Below are 21371 nucleotides of genomic sequence, written 5' to 3'. Positions count from 1 at the left end.
AAAACCTTATATAGCACAGACTTAGTTATAGACTATAGTTACAGCTTATAGACTATAGTTACAGCTTCTCTCTTTACTATTATAACAATAAGTTGTTATGCAAAAGATGGTGACTGCATAAATGCAAACAGACAAATATGCATATTTAAAACAAATCAATTTTGCAATGTAACTACCTCAGGTATCATACACTGTAAGAAAAAAATGTTTTCAGTGCATTTTCAGTTAAATTTACAGAATTTTCGTTTAACTATTAGAATATAATACAATGCATAATTCAAAATACAGGTAAAACACCTGTTTAAAAAAAGTTTAACACATTGGGCCATATTTCACAGACTTACAGAGTGTACAATATTTCAAGTAAAGATACTGGGACAGTTCTTCTTCATACTAGAGAGATTAGGATATTTAAACCACAATAAGAGTAAATTGTTAGAAATGTACAAATATGTATAGCTCATAGGGCTGGGTGATAATAGCAAAAAAAATATATATCTGTATTTTTTGGCTGAATTGCTTTATACCATAGGCCCATATATCTCTTTATTTTGTACAATTTTCTATTTCGATTATATATACATAGATACATACATATACATATACATAGAGAGAGAGAGAGAGTATGGTGTCCCCATCAGTACACTGGGGCATTAGGAACCACACAAAACACAGTGTAAGCACCCCCTGCTGGCCTCACTAACACCTCTTCCAGCAACATAGCTTTCCCAGGAGGTCTCCCATCCAGGTACTGATCAGGTTCAATCCTGCTTAGCTTCAGTATAGGCACCTGTGGCCATATCTGAACACATAGATATGTGGTTGTGGTTGATTAAGAACTATGTTAAACATTAATGCTATTAAAGTCTGTTAAATATTATACAATTATTACATTGTCTAATATTAAAATCCAGATCTGAGAGTAGTGGAAATGCAGTGCTTAATAACCAGTACACTTTTTTTTCTCTCTAAAGAGTTTTTGCATATACATGGTATCCATAAAGTGGACCTAAAGATTTCCTAAAGAACATTACAGCTGATGTCCACCATCATGATGACCTGATGATGGATTTAAACTGACCTGTACACAGTAATAATCATTATGTGAAACAAGCCTACTATTCAGTCATCTGAGCTAGTCACCATTATGGGCAGAGACCTCCTCAAACCTACCCAAAATACCTTCGCAAAAGAAATCCATGCACTTATATATTTGAGTCCTCTTCCAGATTTTTTTTCATGGTGTAAACTTTTTCCATTATTTCCTTCATTAAATGGTGGCAGAAGCGAAATATTTATTGCAAAGTGTGAACATTCTCACATCTTAATCACATGTGTTGAATTAGTGCATTTCATTTGGACATGTACCAATTATACTAATTTCATCCTCAATTTTAAAATTAATCTGGACGTTCCTGTAATACAGAACATTCTTATACTCCCATATTATGGGTTTATATATTTAGACAAAAACACTTAACTCACAACTTTTAAAGATTTAAATCATATTATTTTAAATCACAACATAATACAGGTAAGCCTTTTTTATAAAATATTCATTCAGTCTTATTATGTAATATACTTTTATAGTTAATATATAGCCTACTTAGCTCTTTATTTCTTTACTATTAATTCGCCTACTTTCTAAATTTCATACTTCAGTCAAACCAGCATAACTGGTCACGCCGAAATGACATTTTAAGGTCAATAGTAGCCTACTTCAAAAAGACACACCTGCAGGGACGTGAAAATGTTGAAATCCTTTTCTCATAAGAAGAAGTATCCGGTTTTGAACAGCCTACATAACGAAATAATATAGCTATACTGTACGCTATACTGTAAACGTAAACTTAGGCTATCGATGTCTTTGGTTACAAATCACAGTTTATCTGCAAATGTGTGGTTTACAATGTGGAAACTCTTATCGTATTCTTCTGCTACTAACTTACTCTTATCAAGCCCGCATATTTATTGTCCCTGCCCTCGCCGCCCACAGCTGTTTGTTTCAACAGAACCATCGTGAGCTCGTGCTGGAATGCGTCCAGGAGAGCCCGCGGCGCGTGAGACGTGTAGTGTGGGCGGGGCTTTCAAATTTACGGATTTAGAAAAAAGTTTCATTGGATATCTCGTGAATCCGGTTGATGGCAAACTAGAACATAATTGGATCTAGACTCCCCATGGAACTCATCTGAAGAATAATTGATCCCTAATAAGCCTACTCTCTGAAACGGACAGATGATCAAAATGAAGAAAATTGAGAAAGAGCATGAAGGAGGTGGAGGGGAAAGAAAATCCGAAAAAGATCAGGTGTGTTTGATACATTATTAATGTAAATAGTGTTGTTTGGCAATACATAACGTAAAAGTATTCACCTAAATTACAGTAAGGAAGTGGGATGCCAGTAATTTTTTTTAATTGTTCATGCTTTGTAATAATAATAATAAATAAAATAATAATAAAAATGTAATAAACGTTTAAAACGAGGTGGCTTTCCAAACTGCACGTAGAAAGCGCTAGTTAGTTAGGAGAAACTCTTAAAATGACAAATGACTGATAATAGTCCTATATCTATATAGACACTGGAAAAAACAGCAGGTGTCCGGAGTCACGATTTTGTGAGTGCAGGCTTGTATACACCTATGCACTTGTAAGAAGTTGAATGAAAAAGCTTATTTTCCCCAAAGTTATTCCAGTTCCTTTTCGAAGGGTCCCTCCCGTTGCGTTTAAACGCTTATGAGGAAACTCTTGTTTACTCTGGTAGGCAGGGATTGGATTGAAATTTACTTTTTCCCTCACCAGCCATTTTGGCTACTAAATTTTTAAGTTACCGGCCATTCATAACTTCTTCTAGCCAAAAATAAATAAATAAATAAACCAACAGCTTGAGGTTGTCTACACGGCCGTGACAAAGTGACCATTGCAAATCATTTTGTGTCAGTAGCTACTAGGGGTGTGCGATATATAAAAAAAATATATCTCAATATTTTCTGGAATTTTATCGATAAATATAATTAGACTATATTTTGCTGAGTGTGTTATTGTGCTGATATCTTAAGGACTACCGGGGACAGCTGACTCCTAAAGTTTTTCATATATTTCATATTATGTGTGGCCAGTTCACAGCAGTGATAGAAATTAATCTTTTCCAATATAAGTTTAAATTGATTTTTACCATTTATGGACATTTTTACCTTTATAAATGGTTATTTTTTTCTACAGCTGTGCACAATCTTTTGAGTCAAATTCTTACATTTAATCAGTCAATTATAATAATACATTTACTCATTTAGCAGCCGCTTTTATCCAAAGCGACTTACAAATGAGAACAACAGAAACAATCAGATCAACAAGAGAACAACAACGGTATACAAGTGCAATGACAAGTCTCAGTTAGTCTAGTAGCCTACAGAACACGTAGCCAGGGTTTTATTTTTTTTTTTTTTTTTTTTTTTTTTTGTTTTTTTTTTTAGATTTTGATAGACAAGAAAAAGAAAAGGTAAGTACTAGTATTAGTTGGTTAAGTGCAGGCGAAAAAGATGAGTCTTTAGATGTTTTTTGAAAATGAGTAAAGACTCAGCTGTTCGAATTGAGATCGGAGGTCATTCCACCAGCTGGGCGCAGTCCAAGAAAAGGTCAGTGAGAGTGATTTTGATCCTCTTTGGGATGGCAACACAAGGCGTCGTTCACTTGCAGAGCGCAAACTTCTGGAGGGCGCATAAGATTGAACTAATGAGCTTAGGTATTTGGCGCCGTGCCAGTGTTCGTCTTGTAGGCAAGCATCAGTACCTTGAATTTGATGCGAGCGGCTACTGGTAGCCAGTAACCAGGGGCGTGTCTAGAGCATTTTAAATGGGGTGGCCAGTCTGGGTGTTATGTTTTGCGGCACGATGTATGTTAAAATACATCGTGTATACACTCACTAAACAAAGAGTGACAGCTTTTTAAGTGGTAATGAGCACTCTTTGCAAGCTTTCTAGTCTATGATCCATTTAAAATGTAGAACTTTTTTCAGCCACACACACGTTGGAAAGTTTCGGGAATGACATCTGCATATTTATGTGGGATTCACTCTCGAAGTAGCAGTGATTGACAATGATGACCAAAGCAATAGACGGGAGAAAATATGTGAAAATGGGCATTAAGACCAGAGCACCCTCACTAGTTTTAGAAGCACCCTCAGTGATTATTTCTGGAACCTGGTTAATACGCTTTTATTGCAAAACTATATACAAAAATAACAAAATACAAATGCACTTAATTAACAATTGAATAAATGCATATTTATAAGTTAAGCACTTAACTAAAATAAGTAGGCTATTAATAAAATAAATAACTAAAGAAGGCTGACTATAATCAGCTTGCTTCCATTTAATGAGATAAGCCATCTGAATTAGAAAAAAAGCGCTTTTAGTCTTCAGTGATGCAAGAACGTTTGAGCATACACGTAATCTCTGAGCAAAAGCAGAGCCAATTCATAAAAGAAAAATGTATATTTAAAATGCACACATCCAGTTTTGTGTGAGTGAAGGAAATCCACTTGTGAATGGAGATTCGTGCTCGCGCATTACATGGATCACGTAACATTATGCGCTCTCGATATCTGTCAAACATCACGACATTGTCATTATGTGAATTTATTTTTAAAGAGGAGAAGAAAGCGGCCCTAGGCAGCTACATATGCCAGGATCCGCCACTGCCAGATGCAGTTAGAAATTTACTTAAAACAAGTCTATCGCAAGACATCTGGTGGGGGTGGGGGAGCACCTGGGGTGGCCAGCCAAATTTCAGGGGGGGCCGGTGCCACCCCTGGCCACCACGTAGACACGCCTCTGAGTGTAACGTTCCCCATAAGCGTGTCAATGCAATGAGAAAGAACTTTCGAAAGGGAATGCTCCGTTACTGCTGTGCTACAAGACTGTGCATGAATCGATTACTGTTGGTTCAGTCAAAAGATTATGATGAAATGGCGATCAGAGCCAACTTATGTAGAGGTCTGCTACTCCCATTTTGGTGGGTTGAAGCACAATTGGTTCGCGCAGCTACACGAACGTGAACAAATCAGGCTTCAGTACCAGAGTAAACAGGAGTTTCCAAAAAAGCGTGTCAACGCAACGCTCGTTCTCTTATCTCAGGGAACTGAGGTTACTTTAGGAACTGGAGGGTTTGATATTTTCTTGGACCGCTGCATATTTGTTTAGTAGACGCTTTTATCCAGGGGACAGAGAACAATATAAGCAGAAGCAATTTATCAAAGGCAGAGTCCTGTTGCCACTCCTATTAAATTTCAATAAGTCTCCACCTTAATACAGTAGTTAAATGCATTAAGATATGTATCTTACTATGCAACAACTGTAAGCTAATGCAAATGTAATTACTTTTTTAACGGGTTTTCCATTAAAAGGTTTGGATTGTCTCTGATGTTGCTGAGGAATGTCAGATGAAATGATTAACCAAAGCAAAATATTAAAGTTATAAGCTTGTTTAACAGTTTTTTGGGACGAAGATTGGGAGGCCTACATGTACATACATAGGCTACGTATACATACACACATATATGTATTTTGTCTGTCCTATAAGATGTTTACATTTAAGATATGTGAGAACATTCTCTGTGTTCTATGTATTATACACAAAAATTCTCAAAAAGCAAAAACAATAAAGCAATTCAAAAGATTATTAAATCCATGAAATAAAAAATGAAATGTATATTTATAAAATATATTCAATTAAAATATAAACAAGATTATAGGAGAATGAAATGAAAAAATAAAAAGAGCAATAAAAAATCAAGATGAAGATGGATGATAGCATGTTAAAAGTGAAAACATTGTCAAACTACAGAGCTAGTATATTTTGTGTTATGCTGAATTATTATCCATTATAAGCTACATTATAGCTCTTGTGTTGGATAAACAAACATGCTGTTTGTAGTTCTGAAAAAAAGTTGACCTTGTTTGTTTAATTTTAGCAACCTAAGAAGAACCTTCTCTTTTTATTTTGTTTTAAATGTTCCTAAAGGTTTGATTATTATCTCAGCTCAGCATATGTTTTAATAATCAAAACTTTTTGAGACAGTTTTTGAATTATATTTTAATATTTATTTTCTTTATTTAGTTTGCATTTAATTGTATTTAATTTCCAAATACAGTCATCTAATATATATTGCCTTTATCCAGACTAAAGGTTTTTCTTTTATTTTTAAATTATTATAATTAGAACAGTTATGGCCTAAGTAAAATGATTTTGATTACTGTGATTGTGTTTTGTTGTTCTGTGTAATCTTGGCTATATTTGGGTTTTGAAAGATCTTTAAGTAGGCAGAAGTCACACATAAGCTGTTAGTTTCTGTGATTTAGAATTGCAGTTCACACATTTCAACATTTCCTTGAAAATGATATTGCCAGTAATAGTTCTCCGCAGTCACTGACTGTGAAAGAAAAGAAACCGGACCTGCACATGAAAATGCCTCTGACTCATGCTTTACTGTGTAATGTCTGTGTTGTAGAGCTGGATCCCAAAGTTGATTAAAAAGAGAGTGTGCACCACCTTTGTGGAGGACTCATTCAGGTACAACTGCCGTTTTACATTTTCTCTTGCATTCAGATTTACTAGCGTATGCCGAAAACTATTCAGTCCTTTCATACTCTCATTTGAAATAGACATTGATCTTCTGGTAATATGATCTGAGCCGTTAAGTAGCTGATTTGGAAATGGAGGGTGGGTCAACAAATATGCCGTTTTTTTCTTGAATGAAGGTGAACTGCCATTTGTCAACAAAGTACAATTTCTCTGTCCATTTCCCATTTACAAGCGATTGTTATGTAATGATTCACAATAGGGTTTGGACAGGTACTGTTTTCATTTAATTTATTAATTTAAGTGGTGATGTGTACATTGTGTGACCTTCATTTGATTAAATATTTGTAACATGAATAACACACACACACACACACACACACACACACACACACACACACACACACACACACACACACATAGAATATTGGTTTCTTCTTTTCTCTTCATCTGAAATGAATTGTAAGTATATGAGAATTCTGAACCCACTGCAACCTGTTTTGACAGTTCTCTCTCTCTCTCTCTCTGTGGCAGTAATGGGGTTTTGTGCCAGTGTGGTGGAGCACAGGAACTTCATGCATCCATAACAGCTGGTGATCATGTGATCAGCCAGTGGGACAGTGAACAACACACCTCTGAATACCCCACTGATGCCTTTGGACAGCTGGAGTTTGTTGGAGCTGGACGCAGAAACAGTCCAGTGGGTGTCTTGCTTTCTTTTACACCTGCTCAAGCACGCACAATCACAGTTACTGTAATTTAGAATATGAACTCTATCTGACAATACAATTATGATAAACTGGTTATACTTTACAGTGAGGTTTCATTCGTTGAAGAAATTACTAAAAACTCACTGTGCCTGAACAAAAAGTACAAAAACACAAATGAGGTGATTAAAACCACAGCTTACTGAGGAAATTCCATGGACAAAAAAGAACCATTGTCTATTGTCAAAAGTGTAGCCATGAATGAAGCAGAGCTCACACAGCTCACACAGAAGTTGGTCCTCACTAGAAATTCATGATCACCTGGATTCCTTTTGAAATGATTGGATTTTTTTTTTTTTGATTGTTGTTTTAAGTGTTGTGTGTGATATTTTAAATGTGGAGAGGTTTTTTAGAGTTTTTGTGTTTTTTTTTTTTTTAAAAAATTTTATTTTTATATATAAAGTGACTTAAATTATAATGTTTTTCATTGTTAGGTTGTGGTGTCTAAAGCATTAACTATTGTTACCAAATTGTAAAGTGTTACCAATTAATTTTCTTGAGAATGCATTTTTTTAAAGCAAATTCACTGTAGTGCCACTGTTGTGAATGGCATTTCAGTGCAAAAACCTCTTTGTTTACTAATTAAATGAAAATACAAATACATTGAAATTGTATTTATATTAGGTTATAGACCTTAGTCAGGGTAGACCACAATGAATTTTTCCTGTTTGAAAATGAGGCTTTGAGGGATAGATATTTATATATGAATTTAACAGGAAGCGTGCAACATTAATACATATTTCTGTAAATGTTTCATGTTCATGATGTTTCATCAGCTGAACTATCTGCATGTTGTTAAACAGCATTACATCTTTTGAACTCACTGTGTTTCTGTTCTTCACAGCCTCATTTTCACTCCTGTCAAAAATTAAATATGGCACTACTCTAAGGTCTATTGTCATTCCCCTTAAAAGTATGCCAGGCCGCTGGGCAATTACAGAACAGCAATGAAATCATGTAATCTACACCTATTATAAACTTCCCTTTAACCAACTCCACAGAGCCTGGAGTCATACTTCTCATTACTACATAAAAGACAATTAAAATTAAATGGTAACAAAAGGAAACATCTCTTAATTTTTTTTTTTTTTTTTGAGGACTGTGTGTTGCCTCATTCAGATCCATTGTTCAGTCTTTCTCTTTTCACACAAATCCCTTCCTACATTCAGCAGTTTTTGAGTGACAACATAAAAATCCTGCATGTTGGTGCATGTGAGGAACATGTCTGAATGTCACACCTGTCTGAATGCCTGTGTCCCTTAGTTTAGGATGAATAATATCAAACATAGGGGAGTGTGGGGTGAGTTAAGCCACTTTTTACTTACGTTAAACTGCTTTCAAAATATGGCTTTCCAAAAAAAGTGGTCTTTTGATGGTCGTGCCGCAGTGAGGGTTAAGTTGAGCCACATGAGGTTAAACTGTACCATTGATTATGCTGAAATAAAACTGAACATTCTCACCTCATGCTATATCAAAGGAAGAGAAATTCAATAAATACCAGTTCTTAAAATCTGTGAGAAAATGTGTAAGCCTTGTGATGGACTGACTATCCATGCAGGGAGTTTCCCCACCTGCAGCTCAAGACCCTGGGTTAGGATCCAGCTCCCCATGACCCTAATAAGGATAAAGCAGTTTCTATAATAGAATGGTATGACTTCTTAAAAGTTTTATTTAAAGATAAAGTCTTTTTTTTTCAGAACAAAATTAAGTTCAAACTGAGTCCTTGAGGCATTAGCCCTTACATAAATAAAATCACTTTGAACAGCAAAACAACTTTTTTTGAACTTAATAAATGCATTTACCAATTATTAAATGGACCTCTCTCTATCACAGGGTGAGTAAAAATCATATATCTTAAAATTTTTGTGGTCACATCACCAATTTTATTTATGGTTGTCTATAAACAAGGGGTGGCTCAACTTCCCCACAAGCTAAAATCACCTCGCTCTTCCCTACAAACATTGAGGGCTGTTTTTCTGCTGTGCATTCATATGTCATTCATCTTGTGTCCCCAATTTCTGCGTCTGGCACATGATACGCCTCCGGACAATGTGTACTCGCTGATGACGTCACAGTGGGGCCTGCCGGTACCCAATCTGGTGGTGTCTGTGGTGGGGGGAGAGGGGAAAGAGAAGGTCAAACCTTGGGTGCGAGAGGTGATCAGACAGGGTCTTGTTCGGGCCGCACAGAGCACAGGTAAATTCTCCTGCTAGTGTAAAAAAATACTACATGGCAGAATAAATGTGTGATTAACATTTGACTTTCTTTTTCTGAAATCCATCAGTATGTCCACGCATGCCTTTACATACACACACAAAATACTCAGACTGACAAACTTCCAGTTAATAGCAAATTTCAAGAGGTTTCTGAGAACATTATGAAATGTATTGAAATAATATGGAGACCACGGATGACTTTTTATCTACAGTGAAGACTTTAAGCTGGGGAAGATTTGCCAGATTTGCTCACTGAGGTGCTCCATAAGCCTGACTGATAAGTCATGAGATGTCATTAAAATTTTGAAACTGATAACAAAACTGCAACATGTAATGAAACTACAGTGGCCATATCAATTTATCATATATCACTGCATATAGACATCCAGAGACCAAATATGTTTTATGAATATTTAACTCTGATGTGGATATGGTTATGAGCAAATGTTACGGCCATGACTGGCTCAGAGAGTAGATCAAGTAGGAAGGTAGCTTTCCTGAAATGTGTTTTGGAAAAGTGTTAATAACTGTTTTCATGCACCCAGTAATTAGTGTCTAGTCTTAAGGTCAGTGATAGACAGGCCAAACTAGTATTACTCAATAGTGGCATTCCTCCTGTGTGTTAGTTTGTAGTGTGTTGATAAGGTTTATTATGTATATGGTAAAAATGTAAATGGCTTGAATCCAGAAGAGTTGCATTATGGTAAATACCTTTTCAATGTTTATCAGTGATGGTTTTTGTGACTTTTATGTATTTCTGTGCAATTTAATGCACAGTGTAAATTGCTGAGTAATTTAGGTAATAGTCGCTTTTCTTTTTTCTTTTTTTTTCAAGGGGCTTGGATCATGACATCAGGTCTGAGGGAGGGTGTTGGTCATTGTGTAGGTGAGGCAGTAAGGGATCATTGTGCAACAGCTTCATCTCTTTCCCAGGGCAAAGTTATAGCTGTTGGTGTTGCACCCTGGGGCTTGATTTACCAACGTCAGCAACTCGTAAACCCACAGGTACAACCGTATGAGTCCATTCTGCTTCAGTATGAACACAAAGCCACACTTAAAATGTATGAACATAAAAAAAAAAAAATTTAGGTTTATTTTTATGTTTATGTGTGTGTGTGTGTGTGTGTGTGTGTGTGTGTGTGTGTGTGTGCATGTTACTGTGACATATCAGGACACAACTTTGTATAAAGACATGGGTATGATACAGGTATTACAAGGAAAGGGTGACTTATGAGTACATAACCCATGTCCCCATTTTTCAAAACGCTTATAAACCATACAGAATGAGTTTTTTTGAGTTTCCTGTGAGGGCTAGGGTTAGGTGTAGGGTTGGTGTAGGGTGATAGAATATACAGTTTGTACAGTATAAAAACCATTACGCCGATGGAATGTGCCCACAATTCACAAAAACAAATGTGTGTGTGTGTGTGTGTGTGTGTGTGTGTGTGTGTGTGTGTGTGTGTGTGTGTGTTTGCATCCGACTTAGGTTAACTAGTCTACAAGTCTGTAGGTAATTTGAATAACAGAGACAGACCCTTAGCTGATTTGACTAATATTTTTAAAGATCTTTAAAGTTCACAATTCAATTAAATTCAATTCAATTCAATTCAATTCAATTCAATTCAATTCAATTCAATTCAATTAATGATAATATTATGAATTATTTGTTATTACTATTAGTATTATTAATTGAAATGTTTTTAATTCAATTTAATTTGTATCATATATCATTATTATTGCCATTTTTGTTATAATTTTTTTTATATTTGTTATAAAACAATAATAAATAATTGGTTTTGCATATTGGTCATTGGATACAATATAATCAGTACTGTGTTAGTCATAAAAAAACGTACAGTAATCTTGTGATTAACTTCACCTTCACCTAACTTTGGGGCAAATTCATTTAATGTAATTGCAAAGTTATGTCTAGCATCATATGTTTGTAGAGGCCACTTGATCTGATAAATTGTGAAATATCAAATGAAACTGAAACATTTTAAGTGTAGTTCAATATTCAGATACTTTTTACAGAGTGTACATTAGCGTTTCAGTAAATGTCATAAAGACCTGAATAGTGTTTTGAACCATTGGAGGACTTTGCCTAGGCTGCTCTGTAAAATCATACTGTTGGTTATTATTTACAAGGGTAGTTTCCCAGCGCGGTACTATGTGCACAACATGCCCCGTGAGTCCAGCTGCCTTGACAACAACCACCAGGCCTTCCTCTTGGTGGATGATGGAAGTGTAGGACACAGAGGTGGTGAAACAATGTTCAGAGCCAACCTGGAAGACTTCATCTCCCATCAGCGCACTGGCATCTGGGGTGAGAGAAAGAAGACGCTTCGACTGAAAAGCTCTTCTTGAGCACAAAGCTCAACAGCAAATTCCCAAATCGTTTATTTAGCACCTTAAATCAGGGACTGACGGGAAGCGCAAGAACATCCCTGAGGAACTAAGCACTTCCTTTTATTAAATAAAATAAATAACAGAGAAGTAAACAAGAGGAAGGAAGAGGGAAGCTAAACATTGGTGGTATTTATTGAGTAAATGGATTCAGAAAGATTTCATTTAGTAGTAGTAAACACTCTTTATTGTCCTTACAAAGGGTAGTTGTTGTTTTTTTGCAGCATTACATAAAATTTCATCCACAGTCCCATAGACACAAATAATAAATAACAAATAAAAACAGAATACAATTAGGATAAATTTATCATGTAATATAAGGGTTATACTGCTCTCTAGTGGAGCAGACTGAGAATGTAGTTCTGAAACAAATGGAAATGAAATACTAGTACCTTTATGTTCATTGTTTAGTTTGAGTAATGCTATATTTCTGTTGTATTAACATATCTGTCTTCCTCTTGCTCTTAACAGGTAGTGGAAGCATTGAGATTCCTGTTTTGTGTGTGCTGATCGCAGGAGATGCTGCAATGCTTGAGGTCTTTACACATGATTATTTTAATATTAATATTAAACCATACTTTCTTTTAAAATAATAAAATTAATTTTGTTTTATTAATATTATATTTTAATTTTATTTAATTTTGTGTTCCAATTGAATGTCATGTTGTTTTGTTCTGTCTGTACATGGTTTTGTTCATATTTTTAGCTGCTAACACAACCTGTTTTTGGAATGAGGCCCACCAGTTGAACCAATGATTTATGAATGATACACATTTAACAATTGCGGTCATAACTGCATAAAGTGTCTAGGAATCTAAAATGTAATTGTAATGTATAAAATGGCATTAAATCAGTTTTAAGCATATTTGAAAGTAATAATCTCTTTTTCACTGCAGAGAGTAGATGTATCGCTGAAAAATACCACTCCATGGTTGGTGCTGGCAGGGTCGGGTCCAGCGGCAGACCTGATAGCAGCAATCCTGAAGGATCTCAACATACCTCTGAGTCCACCGGTGAGTCCCACTTTGCCGACCACTTCCGAGGAAAGCAGGAAAAGAGCCAGTGTTGAGCTCAGGGACCGAGTGAGAGAGAAAATTAACAAACATTTCCCTTCTGAGACTGAACTGGAGAAGCTTGTGGAACAGGTGAGTGTCCAGCAAGAGACTGGATAGAGAGTGCATGCAGGACAATTAATTAATTAATGAATATTTCTTTTATTTTTGGTTGCTTTTCTCTTTTTCACACAGGCACTTAGTATCTATAACAACAGAGATCTGATCACCGTGCTTCATGGAGACCAGGAAGGGCAAGATGACTTTGACAGAATCATTCTTAGAGCTCTTGTAAGAGGTGAGATTAAATCACCTGCTCTGAGAATTCAACACATATACAGTATATACTTATGGGTTTATGTGTGCATGTTCAGCTGCTAAACGGGATGCAAATGATGCTAGCGAGTACACTGAAGAGCTGAAGCTGGCAGTGGCCTGGGACAGAGTGGACATCGCCAAGAGTGAACTCTTTAACGGTGGCATCCAGTGGAGGGTAGGATTAACAGCAGAATGAATGAAACCAAATCCAGCACAAAACTGTAAAACTGTGTTTTAACATGACAGCTTCTATTGATTTAATCTTTCTCTTAGTATGAAGACCTGGAGGAAGCGATGACTGATGCGCTGGTGAACGACAAACCCCATTTTGTGCGCCTGTTTGTGGAAAACGGCTTGAACATACTGGACTATCTGACATACCATCGTTTAGAGAGTCTTTACAGCTCACTGTCAGACTGCAGTCTGGTGTCCTCATTCCTCCAGAGGAGGCTGCAGGAGCGAGTGGGCTTAGCTGGCTCTCAGACCCGCTTAACTTTACCAGATGAGAATTCATCTTTCAAGAGCCACGCCACCAGCCTCACCACCCCATCCGCTGCTCGAGACCTCACTCTATATGAGGTAAAAGACGACACTGAAACCAGTGTTAGAAGTATAAGGTTAAAAGGAGAAATTATGATATTACATCTGGGAGAAAAACAAACAAACAATAAAACACATGTACTACCATGTACCATTATTCCTGTGATGGCAAAAATTCAAAGGAACTTTATTTAAAATTTGTAACGATATCTTTACAGTCACTTTTGATCAGTTTTATCATTTTATTTCTAGTTGGTTTTATTGATGTTTCTGTTCATATCCAGACTTGAATCCAGTATTTTATTGTACTGTCAGACTTTCGCATTCAACTTTATGTAAAACGTGTGCATTAAGGTTTTTCTATCTCCCAGGTTTCACGGGTGTTATCAGAAATCATGGAAGATGTCTGTCAGCCATTTTACTACGCTCCTCTTGGAGTAGAACACAGATGGGCCTCAAGGAAAGCAATGAAGGTACCAGCCAGGTTTTTTCAGAGGTATCGGGATTGGTGAAATGATTTGATTTCTCTCACTATACATATATGTTGATTAAAGATTACAATGTTGCGATCATAGTTTCTGTCTCGTGCTTTCAGCATGTGAATATGTTGCTGCAAACTGAGAGTGTGTACCGGAAACAGCGCTGTATGTCTCCCTGGATAGCTCTGTTCATTTGGGCCGTTCTTCAGAATCGCAGAGAAATGTCTATCTACTTCTGGGAAATGGTAAGTCATAGTGGAAACCCATATCATGTTCCATGCAAACGCTTTCTAATCTCTTTAAGTACTTGCAATCATAATCATCAGTGATGTTTGGTCAAATATATATATTTGCAAATGAGAAGGTTAAAGTTGCATATGACAGTGATCCTGGACTTTATACTGACACCTAGTGGTTTAGTATCACACTAAAGATTAAAGTAGTCAGTCATGCCACTGTGTAAACCTCATATTAATTTTTTCAGCAAGTAAAAGCGTCCAGTTACAGGAGGGATGCATGCTGAATACCACAGATTGTATTGTTTATTATGACTGGAGTCACTGATCATGATAATTCCTATGGTCAATGTGTAACAATTTTAATAATTTAGCTTTGTTTTGCTCTTTTCCCCTCTCGATGTTAGGCGGGGGAGTCAGTGCTAAGTGCTCTTGCCGGATGTAAGATATTAAGAGAGCTCTCCAAGTTGGAGACAGAGACTGAGACCAAGCTCTCAATGAAAGAACTTGCTCAAACCTTTGAGAATCTGGCTCATGGTGGGTGTGAATCAGTGGGGCCCAAAATGCTTGTATTTTATATTTATTCCATAGGTTAAGAATAAGACAGATGTGGTTGCCTGTTATGCTTGCATAACCAATTTTAATGGTTCCTAATAGTGCAGGATTTAAAGTATATCAATATTTAGTTTATTTAAAGGTTCTCAGATCTCAAATTTTACATGTGGTCTCAGATGACTGTTTAGTTATAAAGATTAAGGTCCATGAGATTTTTTTTGTTTTGCAAAAAAAAAAAAAAAATACTTTTATTAACTTACATTATGTATTTTCTCATCACTTACATAATAGATGTGTTCAGTGAGTGTTACCAGAGCAATGAGAGCCGCTCTTTCAAGCTTCTCATCAGACAGTCACCTGTATGGGGCAGCGCTACCTGTCTGCAGATGGCTACCGCGGCTGACGCTCGCCTCTTCTTCAGCCATGATGGTGTGCAGGTTAGCAGTGGTCATGTTTACCTGTTGGAGATGGAATGTCAATATTTATTAGTTACACTGGTGTCATGATTCTTGATCCCGTCCATGGCTAGACTTTACTGTCAGACATATGGTGGGGGGACATGGACAGCAATACAGAAGTGTGGAAACTGGTCCTGTCATTTTTCCTGCCTCCCTTTATCTACACCAGCCTCATCAGTTTCAAGTCAGTACCCAATATTTTCAGCCAAGATTGTGGCATGAATCATTAGTTTTCTTTCTGGTACCGTCTTCAAACTCTTAATGCCTTTCAATCTCTTAGGGAGCAGGAGAAAGTTGAAAAGCCAGATGAATTTCATCAGGGTAAAGAATTAGATAGCGTCGATGGAGCCGAGTCATTGGTTGATGGCATAAACACGTAATTCATGGTTTCTCAGCACCATAAACATTTTCACTAAATTGGAGATGATACAGATAAAATAAAGAGTTTTGCACATGTCCTTCACAGGGAGGAAGATGTGGAGGAATGTAATGCTCTAAGAGGAAAACCAGAAGGTACGTCTAAATGGCACGATCACAAATCCTGCTAAACTTTTGACTTGCTGTAGGGAATTTACATCTTGACTTTTTATATTACAGCATCAAAGGCTATCTCTCAAAAACGGCCTTTTATATTGCACCGATGGCGGCAGTTCTGGTTTGCACCGGTCACTTCATTTCTAGGCAATGTGTTGATGTACTTCCTCTTCCTGTTCCTGTTTGCTTACATCCTATTGGTTGACTTCAAGTCCCCGCCTCCCGATGGACCCGCCCCCTCAGAGCTTGTGTTGTATTTCTGGGTTTTTACTCTGGTCTGTGAGGAAATTCGACAGGTATGAACAATCTCCATTGTGTTTACACACATTTCAATGCATTTGTTCAGTTGCTGAATCTTAATCTCCCTCTCAGACTTTTTTTGTAGGATCTACCTCTGTGATTCAAAGGATGAAGCTGTACATCCAAGACATCTGGAACAAGTGCGACATCACGGCCCTCACGCTCTTTATTCTTGGGCTTCTCTGCAGGTTAATTGAGTGCAATCTGTCGTGTGTATGTCCTTGCATGTGATTGTATTGGTTAGTGCATGTGCGTTTTTGTTGCAGAATGTTTCCGTGGACGTATAATTTCGGACGTGCGGTACTGTGTGTCGACTATATGGTCTTCACACTCAGACTCATTCATATATTTGCAGTTCACAAACAACTTGGTCCAAAAATAATCATAGTTGGCAAAATGGTGAGGAGTTTTTCAGTTGGAATGTGTCCTAAAAAGTGCATATAATCCTGCTAAAGAGTGATCATGAACTCCACAGGTGAAAGATGTGTTTTTCTTCCTGTTCTTCCTGGGGGTGTGGCTAATGGCATATGGAGTAGCCAATCAGGCGCTGCTGTACTCCTACGACTCACGTCCTGGTTGGATAATTCGGCGTGTGTTCTACAGGCCATACATGCACATATATGGGCAGATACCATTGGATGAAATTGATGGTATGTGTGTGTATGTCTGTGTCTGTGTCTCTGTTGTGTGTTATTTTTGCTATATATTTTTTGTAACAATGTAAAAAGTCTTTACTTTTACTTTTGATCAATTACTGTCAGTACTTACTGACCCGAAGCTTTTGTACTTTTAGTTGATTTTATTGACTCTGTTGTAATAAGTTTTGTTCTTTGACTCCAGCTGACAAGCGACACGAGAAAGAGTGTACAGACAACGTCACTCTCATCCATCAGGGGGCGGAGCCATGCCCACAGTCTGATGCTAACTGGCTGGTTCTTATTCTGCTGTCAGTCTACTTGTTGGTCACCAATATTCTGCTGGTGAACTTGCTCATTGCAATGTTTAGGTAAAAAACTACACCTTCAACACTGATCTAACATCAGATGTCTTCCTATTTGTTTTAAAACAATGATTTTATATGGACTCAGCTGTTACTATGAACTGGCAAATGTTACATGGAACATGTCTGGATATAACTGAAAGATGTTAGATTGCTAGATTTCTCCAAAAGTTAGTTCCATGGGCACTTAAGCACAAGGAGGTGGAGTGTTTATTCATTTGTAAATATTTTGAAATTGCTTAGTTAAAAAACATTTGAATTCAAATTTGCATCTGTGTAGTAAAGAGTTTGTGAAAGCAATAAGTATTTGTTACTGGCTGATATTACAAATGTTTAGTTTATATATACAAGATTTTAAATTTTTTGGGGGTCAGTAAGATTAAAATAAATTAATACTTCTATTCAGCAACAATAAAAAAGTATTACAGACTCCCAAATTTTGAACAGTACTGTATGTCGACTGGATATATATCAGCTGATATTGAATTTTCAATTATTCATGCTCATTTCCCCTATTTTATATATTTAAATTACTTTTGCCATCATCCAATGCTCACTTAAAGTTGATCTTTAAATACATGAATAATGGAATAACACTGTTAAATGTAAACTTCAGCAAACCTTAAAATGCATATCCATGATTCATACTTTATATTATTATGCCTTGAGTAGCATTTAATACAGTTAATTTTACTCATGGTGTCTTTAATTTTTTATATTTTTATACAAAATAGTATAATAGTATTTAGAATAATAGCAAAATAGTATTCTGAAAATAATACTCAGCTTCAGTATCAGACAGAATTGTACTTCTGGTGCATCCCTAGCAATGAAACACTAGTGGCAGAAGGGGTCCGTTTGCTACTACAATAAATATTCTATTAACAATACAGCATAGCCTCTCTAACCGTATCGCTTAGTATGATTGTGTGTTTATGTTATTTGTCTACAGTTACACATTCAATAAAGTTCAGGAGCACAGCGATGTATACTGGAAGTTCCAGCGCTACAACCTGATCGCAGAGTACCACTCGCGCCCCTGCCTCTCCCCACCCTTCATCATCATCTCCCACCTCCATATCTTCTTCAAAAGAGTCATTCAGAGATTGCCCTCCAATAAGAACCAACACTTTAGTATGTTCTGACGTATATATCACATGATCTTATATGATACACAGAGTCTCATTTGCATGAGACTTCACCCATGAAAATCCTGTTATCATTTACTTTCCCTCATGTCATTCCAAACCTGTATGACTTTCTTTCTTCTGTGGAAATTTAAAGAAGATATTCTAAGAAATGCCTCATAGTTTTTTTATCCACAAAATAGAAATCAATGGTCACCAAAACTGTTTGGTTACCAACTACCTTCAGAAAAGAAAGTCATACAGGTCTTGAAGGTGACATGAAGAGTGCATGAAGGTGAGTAAATAATGACAGGGTTTTAATTTTTTGGAGAAAGTATCCCATTAATCCTGAGGCATGTCTTTTTTCTTAGTGTTGGACCTGAAAAGCAAAGAGGCCAGTTTGCTGAACATGTGGGAATCAACGCTGAAGGAAAACCTGCTTTCCATGCAAGGCAAGAAACAACGAGAGAGCGACACAGAGCGGCTAAAACGCACCTCCACAAAGTCAGTCACTCCTATTACTGTTCTTCCATACTCTCAGATCAACAATTACCAACTTATTTTACATACTTCAAATGTGAGTTTTAGAAAAGATGAGTGAGTGGGGAACATATCTGTCACTGACAGGAAGATCTGTATGTAATACACACCCGGGGGCATTTAGTAACCTCGCAGTGGCGGCTCTCGTTTCGTGTCTATGTGCGTGTGAAGGGGGGAGACATGGAGACTGTCAAATCCTGCTGAATCAGACACCAGCATCTTGAATGACAGAATGTGTGTATTTGTGTCCATATGTGTGTGTAGGGTGGACAGCGTCCTGAAGCAGATGTCGGAGATTCGCGATCACGATCGTAGGTTGAGAAAGCTGGAGTCAGAGGTTAGTGACGACTATGCACACCTGTCTACCTGTGGCCATCGAACACACTGACACCTGTTTTTAAATCCCAGCAGCGTCCCACAGAGAGCACGCATGCGTTTGTGGGTGCAAGACTATGGGTCTTGTCTTATTTTAGCCGCAGCTGTTGTGTTTGCTTGCTCAGCGCAGACCAAGGCCAATCCGTCATTCTCCCTATCACTGTATGAGCCTTTAGAATGTGGATCCGCTTTGAGAATCTGCCAAGCTGTCAGCCGATCGATGTAATTAATGAACCTGTGCTTTAAAGGGGACCTCAGGTTTTTGACCGACACTCCATGTCTCTTTCTGTTTGCTTGTTACTCAGGTGCAGTACTGCTCTACTGCTCTCTCCTGGATAGTGGAGGCACTATCTCAGAGTGATTTTGTAAAGCAGACACGTCCACCTCCTCTTCCTTCCAAAGGTGTGGTGCTCACTCTCTTCTGCCTTTCCCCCACTTTGCAGTGTCAAAGTGTAGCTTATGTTTCTCAGGTTCCCTCTTAGTAACAGCATTTATGGTGTTGGTTTGGCTGTAACATTTTAATGATCCTGATTTACATATAAATATACAGTTACAGTACTTCCTTACTGATGGAGACATAACGTCCTCACAGAATCTTTATATATAAACTCATTTCCTGGAGGGCCAAAGCCATAGATAGATAGATAGATAGATAGATAGATAGATAGATAGATAGATAGATAGATAGATGATAGATAGATAGGATAGATAGATAGATAGATAGATAGATAGATGAGATAGAATGATAGATAGATAGATAGATAGATAGATAGATAGATAGATAGATAGATAGATAGATAGATAGATAGATAGATAGATAGATAGATAGATAGATAGATGAAGAAATCTTAGTGTTTTCACATTTTTTGTTACTTCTAAATAATTTTAGCATTATTTTAACTATCATGTCTCTTCTGACTGTGTTTCAGGTATTGCTTCTAAACGGCCCACTTTTTCCAGATGAAAATTATGCTGATAATGCAGAAATATGCAAACGTGTGCTTATTTTCTGTATGATTCTTTGTGCCATTTCAGCTTATTGACATGTTATATGTCAAGAACACGTTGTTTGTATCGGATTTTTAACATTGCATCAGGAGGAAAGATATGATTTTTTCTAGTAAAGTTTAGAAATATAATATTTAGTCCAAGTTTCAAATATATGAGTTGATTTACTCCAGGGACAGGAAAGGCACAGCATAATGATAATAACCACCCAGGAGAGCTCATCTGAACTGTAACTGAATCTTGTGGGTCACTTTTAATCATTGGTCATTTGTTTCTTACAGATATTTATGCTTTGTCTTGTACATGCTACAAAATAATTTATAAGTGAATGGCAATAATCAGTGAAATCATTCACAATTACACTGTGATACCTTTTGTATTGTGTCTGTTACTGACTATTGGAAATCATTTTATTTTCTGTGATCGTAATGTATCACATTTTTTACAAACCTGTGTTGTTGTTGTTTTTTTAACTGATTTAAAATGGCGTTGATGTACCAATTAAATTTTATTTGCTTTTACATTCTCTTCTCTGTTTTCTATTCTCAGTATTTACCAGTGGCCATCTGTAATGACCCTGTCCCCTTTTGAGTAGCATTTGATTCCTAGGTTGGCATGGTCTTAGTCTCCTACAAGCCTTACATGGCAAGAGCTGCAGTCGATGAGGATCAGGTTGTCATCTTCGGTAACAGTGGAGTGGGGCGGGGGGTGATGGGGACTTGACTCTTCTAAGGATCTCTGCTTAAATCTGACTGGAGCTAAATCAGCACATCATCTTAGTTTAGCCACTTGCTCGGTGAGAACATGGAAGTGCTGCAGTTTTCAGAACAGACTCTGTGTGCGAGCAGCTTTACTTGCATAAACATGCATGTGGAATTTTAGCA

At 37.0% G+C, this 21371-nt stretch overlaps 1 protein-coding gene across 1 annotated transcript; it reads left to right on the top strand.

Annotated features, from left to right (window-relative positions):
• The first annotated feature begins 2093 nt into the window (after positions 1-2093).
• On the top strand, positions 2094-21005 carry trpm4a (transient receptor potential cation channel, subfamily M, member 4a). Its single transcript, XM_042723873.1, has 28 exons — positions 2094-2307; positions 6506-6567; positions 7111-7276; positions 9359-9539; positions 10395-10564; positions 11708-11885; positions 12437-12501; positions 12862-13110; positions 13213-13315; positions 13392-13510; positions 13609-13914; positions 14247-14348; positions 14471-14599; positions 14998-15127; positions 15437-15582; positions 15675-15787; positions 15884-15979; positions 16070-16116; positions 16201-16433; positions 16510-16625; positions 16704-16836; positions 16913-17087; positions 17278-17443; positions 18390-18571; positions 18936-19068; positions 19369-19441; positions 19785-19881; positions 20409-21005. The coding sequence occupies exons 1-28, from the start codon at positions 2236-2238 to the stop codon at positions 20441-20443; spliced, it is 3777 nt and encodes a 1258-aa protein (XP_042579807.1). The 5' UTR covers positions 2094-2235; the 3' UTR covers positions 20444-21005.
• The last annotated feature ends 366 nt before the right edge of the window (positions 21006-21371 follow it).

Source organism: Cyprinus carpio, chromosome A3 (assembly GCF_018340385.1).
Source record: "Cyprinus carpio isolate SPL01 chromosome A3, ASM1834038v1, whole genome shotgun sequence".
Classification (NCBI taxonomy): Eukaryota; Metazoa; Chordata; class Actinopteri; order Cypriniformes; family Cyprinidae; genus Cyprinus; species Cyprinus carpio.
This window is presented reverse-complemented; position numbering and strand designations above follow the sequence as displayed.

What these genes read in the sequence shown, in the direction of transcription:
- trpm4a (XM_042723873.1), top strand. Translation starts at nt 2,236, where the DNA reads ATGATCAAAATGAAGAAAATTGAGAAAGAGCATGAAGGAGGTGGAGGG. An exon ending in TCAGCGCACTGGCATCTGGG is followed by an intron (nt 11,886 to 12,436) that starts GTGAGAGAAAGA and finishes TGCTCTTAACAG; the next exon opens with GTAGTGGAAGCATTGAGATT. An exon ending in ACCAGCCTCATCAGTTTCAA is followed by an intron (nt 15,788 to 15,883) that starts GTCAGTACCCAA and finishes TCAATCTCTTAG; the next exon opens with GGAGCAGGAGAAAGTTGAAA.